The 10186-nt window shown below is 41.2% G+C and overlaps 1 protein-coding gene across 1 annotated transcript in view; it reads left to right on the forward strand.

Moving 5' to 3' along the window:
• The window catches only part of ADSL (adenylosuccinate lyase), a 14384-nt gene extending 5109 nt beyond the window's left edge, over positions 1 to 9275 (forward strand). Inside the window, exons 5-13 of the mRNA XM_009322605.1 lie at positions 480 to 651; positions 979 to 1025; positions 1432 to 1522; positions 2416 to 2485; positions 3525 to 3672; positions 5690 to 5780; positions 6339 to 6428; positions 8636 to 8812; positions 9133 to 9275. Of these exons, the coding sequence (XP_009320880.1) occupies positions 480 to 651; positions 979 to 1025; positions 1432 to 1522; positions 2416 to 2485; positions 3525 to 3672; positions 5690 to 5780; positions 6339 to 6428; positions 8636 to 8812; positions 9133 to 9219 (973 nt within the window). The 3' untranslated portion in view covers positions 9220 to 9275. The remainder of the gene's footprint in view (positions 1 to 479; positions 652 to 978; positions 1026 to 1431; positions 1523 to 2415; positions 2486 to 3524; positions 3673 to 5689; positions 5781 to 6338; positions 6429 to 8635; positions 8813 to 9132) is intronic.
• The last annotated feature ends 911 nt before the right edge of the window (positions 9276 to 10186 follow it).

Below are 10186 nucleotides of genomic sequence, written 5' to 3' on the forward strand. Positions count from 1 at the left end.
GGAGGGAGGGAGCCCGGGGAGCGGGCCCGGGAAGTCGCCTTCCTTGCTCCGAGTGAGGCCTTCCCGCTTGGCACAGTTCTGGAAAAACGCGGTGAGACCCGTTCTAGACATTGTGACCGGTGGGCCTCCGGTCACTTGTATTTAAGAAACTCAAAAGCTGTAGTAGTGAAACACCTTCAGATACTCACTTATTTCTTAATCCCCTAACGCGTACAGAAACTACAGTTACTGTTTTCTCTTGATGTTATTACACCTGATTCCTGAAAAGAATGATCATATTTTCAGTACCATTTACTGGTGATATATATGTGCTGTTACATCTTCCTGCGTAAGCCAGATCTTTTTAATTTCTGCTCAGAGGAGTCAGAGAGACCAACCTGCAGGGAGGTCTTAACAGTAGACTCAGCAGCAAAGCATGGTCCTCTGGAGTTATTGTGCAAATTGTCAACGAGTCGCGTTCTGTTCTTGGTTGTTTTCAGACCTGCACAGCTCACCACTGTGGGGAAACGCTGCTGCCTGTGGATTCAGGACTTGTGCATGGACCTGCAGAACCTGGAGCGGGCTCGGGATGACCTGCGCTTTCGGGGTGTAAAAGGCACCACTGGCACTCAAGCCAGCTTCTTGCAGCTCTTTGAGGGAGACCATAGTAAAGTAAGTCAGACAGCCCAGGGCATAGACTTATAGTCTTTGCAATTCTCCCCTCTGGAATGTTGTTCTGGTTGGAGAACATGGAGATTCTGGCATCAAACTCACAACGGCGCTGCAATCCCTCTGGGGCCCACTGACAAAGCCCTGTGTGAAAGTGAGCAGAATTTGAGGAGGGTGTATTTCCCTATACACCTTGCTGGTGTACTTCCCAGCAGGTATAACATATGTTGACAGTAAACTGAGAAAAGCAAAGGATCCTTTTTGCTGTTGCTGACCTTCCTGACTTGTTGCATTCTGAGCTGTTTGTTTTGGTTTTTTCTTCACCCTGAGGTTGAAGAGCTGGACAGATTAGTGACTGCAAAGGCAGGATTTAAGCGGTATGTAACAAGCATGCTTAGTCACCTACATTTGGTGTTAACAAAGTGTGACTCCTGCTGTCTGTGTTGGCTCAGATGCTCCTAGCTGCCAAACTGACATCTGTGCTGCTGTTGACTTACCTCCCTTTGCCGTCTTCCATTCCCGGTTGCAGCTTCCCGCAGGAAACTTCACCTCCTAAATAGGCCACTTCTACTTGTCTCCCTGTCAAAGCACAGCTGTCCATTTTCCCTCTGCTTTTCTCTCTCCCATCTGCATGCTGCCCAAAACTGACAGCCTGAATCCAAAGTTGTTCTTGTCAGGGCAGAATGACAACCCTCCACTTCAAAAGCTGTGTTACTCCTTGCTCAAAGTCTTGCAGTACAGTTGTATCTGTCTGGAGCGCTCAACTTCTGTGCTTATTTTTAGGGCTTATATAGTCACAGGGCAGACCTATAGTCGCAAGGTGGATATTGAAGTCCTGTCTGTGCTGGCCAGTCTTGGGGCATCTATACACAAGGTGAGCGCCCTATATGTATACATTGGGAAGAAGGGGAAACATCTTAAATCTTGAAGAGAAGATGCTCATGGTGCAGAACACTGTTCTCAAGAAATATTAATTGGTGTTCCTTGTTCAGCTGTTCTCTTTGTGATCATGTAAATTCACCACTGGGTACATGCCTAGTAATCAAACTTCAAAGATCTTAAGGTCTTGCTAAAAAATGCACTTTACCCAAAGATTTTTGGATATTAAGTAAAGATCTTAAGGCCAGTGGCAAATAAAGCAACTTTACTGAGCAGATTCTAAGATGGGTTAACAAGTCCCACACCAGATATTAGTCTAATCTATGCTAAATTGATACAATTAGAGTAAATGTCTTTCCTAGTGGTGTATGAGTTTTTAAATTTCACTGTTTGCTCCTAGTTAACTGCTTCTCTGATAATGGTGTTATTCTCTCTGTCCTTGTGGATTCTTTTCATTGATTTATTTCTGTTCCCTCCCTCTTCCTCTTGGGCTAAAGTGATCTGTGGTATTTTCTTCTGGTTTAGTTTTGTAGGCTGGCTGGTTCAGTGAGTACGCGTTATCTGTGTTTGCAAATCACTGTGTAATTTTGTTATGCATTTTCACTGTTCCCTCCTGGTATCTCTTCCATTCCCTGCAAACATTTGCCGTACTTGGAGTCCTGTGCTATTCTAATATAGTGGACACCTTTTTTTCTTATGCTTTCTTGATTGGGATTTTTAGGCCAGGAAGTATGATTGTAGTGTCAAATTTTTTGTCAAATTTTTCACTGTGTCCCCAATTTACTTCTCGGACACAGATGCAAATACTTCTCCAAGAACACTAACAGGAGTATATACTGGTGTGTGTTAGTTGGGTTCTGTTTGTTAATTTCTTGGGCTTTTTTCTAGATTTGTACTGACATTCGTCTTTTGGCCAACCTGAAGGAGATAGAGGAGCCTTTTGAGAAAGACCAGATTGGTAAGGGATGGGAGACATTTCTTGGACCAGTGTATGTATCTTTTCATTTATGTTGGTGCAGCCTTTTAAGCAAAGTTATAAATGTCACTGACAGAAGTTGCTTTAAATTAACTGAAGTTTGGCATTGATAGTATTTTGGGTCCTTTTTGAAGGAAAAACAAAATGCACTTTACACAAAGGTTTCTGGATATTAAATTAAAGGTTTCTGGAATTAAAATCAGATTTGTATTTCTGCACTTCCTGGGTTTGGGGGGAGAGCAGAAGCAGTCACCTATTCCCCACAGAGGAAGACTTGGGTCTGAGGAGTACTTAGTGTTTTCCATTCCTCATGAAGCTAACTGGAGCTGTAGGTTTTCAGTTTGACTCAGCATTTTGGTCTTTATAAACAGACAAATTTGGAACAATGAAACTAGGCTGGACCCTTGCCAGAAGAACACCAATGATGTGATTCTGACATTGGTAGAAGGGGAGAAGGAAATGCACAGTTTTGGCTCTTGGCTGGAAGAAAGTTCAGACAGGCACCCTAAATAGTTGCATGGGATTAAATCGGCACATTACGCCTTAGTCTTATTTGTTACTTGAATCATTCTACATTTCGTGGTTGGTTTTGATATCCGTTCACCAGAGCAATGGGCAGCAGTGCAAGTATGTGACTTTGAAGGGCAATGTTATTGAGCAGACGGGGTCTTGAACACTGCTAAAGTTCATGAGTAGCCTAGAGAGATGGTGCTAAATACTGCATTAAAAATTAAGTCTATTTGTTCTTTTTATGTGGTAGTACTTCTTCTGTTTTGCAGAATTGCAAAATGTCTTCTCACTTTTTTTCTCCCCACAGTTGGATGTTTCTAATCTGAAGGGGAAGTGTGGTGGTGTCATTTTCTTTATTCCATTTTGTCCTTAGAAAATCATCATGTTTTGATGCTTTAGTCAAAAACATGATTCCTGACACAGTTTTCTTATCTGGGGGAGGACCTTCATCTCTTCTTCCTGAACGCACTACTACTATGTCCTGTTTCCATCACTCTTTCTCCTTTCACAGGTTCAAGTGCTATGCCTTACAAGAGGAATCCAATGCGTTCAGAACGCTGCTGCAGCCTGGCTCGACACCTGATGACTCTGATACTGGATCCCCTCCAAACAGCCTCTGTGCAGTGGTTTGAGCGAACGTTGGATGACAGTGCCAACAGGTTTGTTTAGATCGTGCAATGCAGCAATTTCAGAAGGTCTTGTGCAGGAAGGTCTTTTGATGTATTTAGAAAACACTATTTTTAAACTAAAACCGCAAGTTACCACCTTGATGAAAAGCAGTCTCAATAGAATCTAGCGACTACAAACTGGTTTCCTCTCTAAGATCAGATGAAAACTGTTAGTTTTTTTTAACGTCAAGATCTTCTGCAAAGTAAACCAGCAGAGAGAGGGAGGGATGCAGAAGCCATGGTAATAAATTGCTCTCGTAGTCTTCCTGTTTCAACAGCATACTATAGCAGTTCTTACATTTCTCAGATTTTCCTCCCTGTCTCTTTTGAATGTGGTTTTTGACCCTGCTCCCCTTCACTTCTTAAAGAGTAATTCAACATTTTATCTGTAATCCCTTAACCCTCCAAATAATCTAAAGAAACTTATTTTCATCTCTTTTTAAAGTGTTGTTCTTTACAAGAAGTAGTTCAGATCCTAAAGAAAGAGCACAAACATTATTTTTTTAAGTAATGTTCCATGAAAACCTGTGCAGGTCTTTCAGATGTTGCTCAGCAAACTTTGCTTTGTTTTCTGATTCTTCATTGTGACTGTTTTGAGATGAGCAAAAGTTATCTATAAGTATTTTCAAGTAAATTATAGCAATTAAATTCAATGCTTCCATCTTCCAGTTAGTACTAAATTTCCATAACTATATTTACTTTTGAAACGTTTTAGTTTCAAAGTAGTCTTCTGTTGCTGAATTTGATCTTCTAGGATCTTAGAAATCTTTAGATCTTTAGATTTCTAAGATAATGGGGCTTGTAGAACAATGAAGAACAGCAGTTTTGGCTATAGACTAGTGTTCAGATTGTTGATTAGAATGTTATTTTAAAAATATTTCCACAAACATGATGTCTGCATAAAATTTCATGAAAGTATAGAAGATCTTTTCCCAAAAGGACTTTAATCCACAGCTGCTAGTCTTATTAAGAGCTGCATAGGCAGCAGAAAACAATGTAAATTTAAGAAATTGGATACTGGTTGATATGGTGTGTTTATTTCCCAATAGCTACCCAGTGTTGAGAAAGGTACTGGAATGTTTCAAATTTTATTTTCACCTCATCTAATAGAAAGGGTCATTTGTTCGTTTCATAACCCAATTAAAAAAACCTGTGCCTTGGATTTTTCTTTCAGTGTTTTGAAAGGAGAGCAAGCTAGAGAAAATGCAGTCAACCTACAAAACAGCAAAGTCCTTTTGAAGACAGTGTGATAGAATTGGGGGCGTTAAATGTAGCACAAGGTTTAAGTACTAGTATATTTTAAAAAAATCACAGTTTAGAATGGGCCAGGCACTGCTGTCACAGATGGATGATGCTGTAATTGCTGCACTGTGACACAGAGCCTTTTGCCTGATACAGCTCAGTCCCCACTACTCCTCTCCTTTCCTTCCTTTCCTTTTTGTCATTCTTTTTTGTCAGGAGCCTCCTTTGTGACCAGGAGCTGGTCTCTCGGAGGAAGCCCCCACCAAATGCATGGATCACTTTGAAAGTTCCCCACTAAGCACAGCCAGGCACAGCATGACAGTGCAGCATGTCTTACTCCTGGAGAATAGGATCCGTAGACAGGGCAACACAGAACACAGGGGAAGATAATCTCACGGGTTCGCTAGCTCTGTAAATTGCTGCCCTCTTTCCTAGCTGTGTAATCATTGAATTATCTTGGAGCTTTCTATGTGCACCTTTACCCTTTCTTTTCCTCTCTCCTCCTTTTCTCTACTGACCAAAAAAAAAAAACCCCAAAACCCTCCCGTCTCCCCAGCCTGACAGCTACTGCTATAAGATTTTCTTTAGCTTTCCCAGTTGTGACCTTTAAAAAACAAGAAGCACCTATAAGGAGAACAGTTCCAGCTTTAGGTCTACAGTAATGCTATTTACAGAATTATTTACAGAAACTAAAGAGCTGGATCTGAGGTAGGCTGGAACATGGCCTTTATTGCTAACTGAGGCCCTGGGTATGTGTGTTTCATAGGCGCGTGTGTCTGGCTGAGGCTTTCCTCACAGCTGACATCATTCTGAGTACACTGCAGAATATCTCCGAGGGACTTGTGGTATATCCAAAGGTAAAGCAGGAGATAATGTGTGCAGTGTTGCATCCTTGATAACGCTGCAGCTATGCCAAAGTGTATAAAAATCCTCCCACTCAAAGGATTACATTTTTATATGTTAGTTCAAACGGTTTCTGAATTTTGCTCTCCATTCTCGCTATATTCTCACTGCTTGCAGGACAGACATGAAAGGGTACGTGTTGAAGCCAAAAGGTAGTAAATTAAAAATTTCTCAAAAAGGATATTTTCCCCTGAAATCTGTAGAACTTACTGCCAAAAGATACTGTCAAGGCAGACCTCGTACAGTCCTGTAACTTACCTACAGCTTAAAAAAAAAAAAATTGGTTGTACATCTTTTGTACACAGTAATGTCCCTTACAAGATACAGATTCTAAGTATTATCAGCTTCAATACCTGGATTTCCATAGCTAAGTTCAAAAAGAGAAATTATCTTTGCATTGTTGTCCCATCCTGGAGATTCAAAGGGAGAGGAAAACTTCACTGGGAGTCCCAGTTGTCTACAGAATTGCTGTAATGCTGTTTCTTTCTTCCGTTTGTTTTGTCTTGTTCAAGGTGATTGAAAGGAGGATCCGGCAGGAGCTGCCATTCATGGCCACAGAGAATATAATCATGGCGATGGTGAAAGCAGGGGGCAATCGTCAGGTACAAATGCAGTCAAAAATACCTTTGTTCACTGCCTGGCATTTCACTCCTGAGAAACAAAAGTACTTGGGCTCTTGTCCTGACCATCTCACCTTTCTTTGTTCTCCACCTACTCCCACAGAGTTGTAAATATTACACTGGTGCTGCAAAGCTAGACTCTGCTCTCTGAGGTGAGAGCAGTTGTCAAGATCCGTATTTACTGTTAGGAAGACTGTGTGTTTGAGCTAGTCTGGCTGTCTGTGCTGGAGAACAGGGAGACCTGTTTTTGTATTAGATACTCGTAGGCGTTTTCCTTTTGTAAATGTTTGAAGGAACTTGGAACACAGGCTAGGCTTCTTTATATGGAACATGTTGGCAGTTGGCTACCTTATAAATTAAAAGAATGAATCAGTGCTGTTAACGAAAAAGCAAGTAAGACCGTTCTGAACCATTCATTCATGTGTCACTCTTCCCTAATTCAGTATAGTGCTTTTTATTATTAACTTTGTTTATGGTTCTTCATTCAGTTTTCTGTGTTCAAGCAAATTGAAATTAAATGTTTTCCTTAGTAAATAAATCCAGACACAATTAGATTATATTTCCTTATCATTTAATTTTGCAGTTCAGTTTAAAACTGATAATCAAATTTACATCTTAATAAAACAGCCTATTTTCACTTACCTTTAGTTAGTAATTTTTCCTTCTATGATTATTTCCACATCAGGGACAAAAGTTAAACTTGCAAGATAGTAATTGAAAAAGGGGTTGCTAGAAGCTTTGAGTAGGATATGTGCTTTTAGTTCTCTGAAAAACTTCTGGCAAGTCACCCATGATGTTAGTCAGGAAAAATCCTTTTTCCTTTTTTTTTTCCCCCGTGTGTCTCTGATGTTTGTCACTGGGTCAGTCAGTAAGCTTCCTAACTAAACTTATTAAGGGTCACATCATGTGGGTAAGTTTCATTATCTTTTCAGCTGGTTCTCTTTCTAAAGTATCCCATACTTACCTAAACAGTCCTCTCTCTTTTGATTAGGTTGAAGAGCGACTTTCATTTGTGTTTGTTATTGGCCTACCTTCTTTCTGGTGCTATTTAATTACAAATCTATAGAGTTTAGTACACTTATAAAATCTGTTCTTATTCACATTGGTATGTTCTGTTTTCATGTGCTAGGAACTCCAGAACAGCACATTTTCTATGCTTTCCCACCTCATAGCATAGAAACTCACTTCCTTTCCCCACCACTGAACAGCTCCCTCCCCTAAACAGCCAGAAGACAGTTCACCTGAGGCAGGTCAGTGCTGGAGCAAGATGGCCTTTGGATGGAGGAAACAAGGAACAGGAGATCATTTTCCTCCTAACTGAAGATAGATCAAGGATAATACATGCGAGGAGAAGATTCTTACATGGCTGTAAATGCAACAACATGACTGTATTTTAGGGCCACCATGGCAGGTTCTGATTTTGCAGGTGGTCCCTGACTACAGTTTGGTTCCCTTGCTTTTACAGATTGATTCCACAGGAAATAAAGGGGTTAGGAAGAGTTTCAGAAAAATTGTTATAAGGGTTTTACCAGTCTTAGTGCCATGTGAGGGTTCTTTGGGAGAGAATGTCTTAAGGCCCTCAGGTTTGTAAGGGTTTTTTTTTTCCCTTCAGCCTGCCCTTATGTAATCCATGGTTTACATAGTCTCACTGCTCATTGAGTTAGACATGTTCTTTTCCCTTTGCCAAACCTATAGAGGTTTTACATTGTTTATGCTCCCAAGATGTTCCATACAGGGGTTGACTAGTGGTGAATAAGGAGTTCCTGTATTTCAGTTCATAGAATATTTTGGGAGCAGCTACTATAGTCTGTCTTTGGAAAAATCATGCAAGTAGGAAATAGAACAACTGAAAAAAAATCCTGTAGTGACTTCTAAGAGTATTTGGGGAGTTTGAGGAAGTGTAAAGATTCCAGTGTCGTAAGTTTGTGGTAGAATTGAACAGGGAACGCATGTGTCATTCAGACTGATTTAGCCTCAAAGGGCAGATGTGGAAGGATGAAGAAAATCTTGTTTTAATGTAGTGGTATATGAGACACTGCAGTCCAAGGTGTGTCTCATTTGTATGCTGTCCAGTGCAGTACGCTTTGATATTTCTCCCTCCCGCACAAGTTAGCAGGATGACCATGTGCTGTCAGTAGCCATGGAATGACTTTTTTCTTTTCCCCTCGTCTTCCCCCCTGCTCCTACAGGATTGCCACGAGAAGATTCGTGTTCTCTCCCAGCAAGCAGCTGCTGTTGTAAAACAGGAAGGGGGTGATAATGACTTCATTGCCCGTGTCCGCGCTGATCCTTACTTCAGCCCTATCCATAAACAACTTGAAAGCCTGTTGGATCCCTCCTCCTTCACTGGACGTGCTCCTCAACAGGTAAAGTAGTGGAAAGAGGCTACACATGCTATGGGTTGCAATACAATGTGTTATTTAATCCTGTGTCCTTTTATATGCCAGAGAGTGTACATATTATGTACCTCTGCCCATACTACTAAGGCAGACACATTTCTCTCTTTTGTTTTCCTTGGCTTTCTTGTCTTTCTTCCCTGTGGGCTTCACACTTTTGACTCTGGACATATCAGACTGCTAGGTGTCTCTGTGAAACAGAGACCCCAGTGAGACAAGCAGGTCTGAATGGGGAGGAGAAGGGAACCCTTTCTTTTGCCAATTTTCTCTTTCCCACCTTTCTTGAACAGGTGACAAAGTTCCTGAAGGAGGAGGTTCGACCAGCGCTGATTCCATACCAAAGCAAGATGGGAGGGAAAATTGAGCTGGCACTTTAGGTATATTCTACAAAGGTGTGTGGGTACAGGAAGATAATAAAAGCCTTATTGAACCAGGTCTATTTACTGTGTCACGTTATTTTGGTTCTCTACAGTACATTTAACCCCCAGAGCTTACAGCCACCTTGATTCCAGATGGGCTTTTCATTCTTTGTCAGCTGTTTAATCAAGCCTCCATCTATTGTGTGCTGAGTTACTGAGAAACGCTTGATTGTGACAAGGTAACTTTATCACAGTACCTTTCATTGGCCCCTTATAGAGCACTGCCAGCTGTTTAAAGAGCAATGCCAGGTGCTGCCTCACATTTATGTATGACTTGTTGAAGAACGGGTAAGGGGAACTGGGCCCACTTCCATCCCCATCTTATTCATCTGCTCTTAAACTTTCTCCACAGGTGTCTCAAAAGATGATAAAAGGTTGTCCTGGCTTTCAGAGTACTGTGATTTGGGGAGCAAACAGGCCAAAAAAACTAGAAATAATGAAAGGGAGAGGCCATAGAACTTCTTGGCTCATCAAACTGGTGGTCCTTCAGTACTCCCTTGCTGGTTTAATGCTGTACCTGTGGCTCTGTAGCTTCTGAAAATCATATTTACAGGTGTGGGTTAGGAACCAGTCATTGTGATTTACTTTTCCGGGTCCTTTGCTGTAGGTGCTTGATACTGAATGGCAGGTGGACTCTGGCGTGTGAAAGTCATTCTCTACTGCAAGTAAGTTTTGTCTGATAAGGAAAGAAAAAAAGATGTTGGAATTCATTGGATGCCAGAGAAATTCAAGAGCTTTGGTCTTATTTCTGACCCTGAACGTTCTGTTTGTAGTGTCGACCCTTTACTGGACATTCAGTACTGGACCAAACTCCTTCTCCCTTTGACTTAAACTGGAATGAGTCCCTTACGTTTTCTTCCAGTGTTGTTACATTACAGCCCATTTCTTTTGCTTGAGTGCAATAAAAAAAACCCTCTTACCTCTG

This window comes from Pygoscelis adeliae, unplaced genomic scaffold (genome assembly GCF_000699105.1).
Source record: "Pygoscelis adeliae isolate BGI_AS28 unplaced genomic scaffold, ASM69910v1 Scaffold60, whole genome shotgun sequence".
In the NCBI taxonomy this organism is placed as follows: Eukaryota; Metazoa; Chordata; class Aves; order Sphenisciformes; family Spheniscidae; genus Pygoscelis; species Pygoscelis adeliae.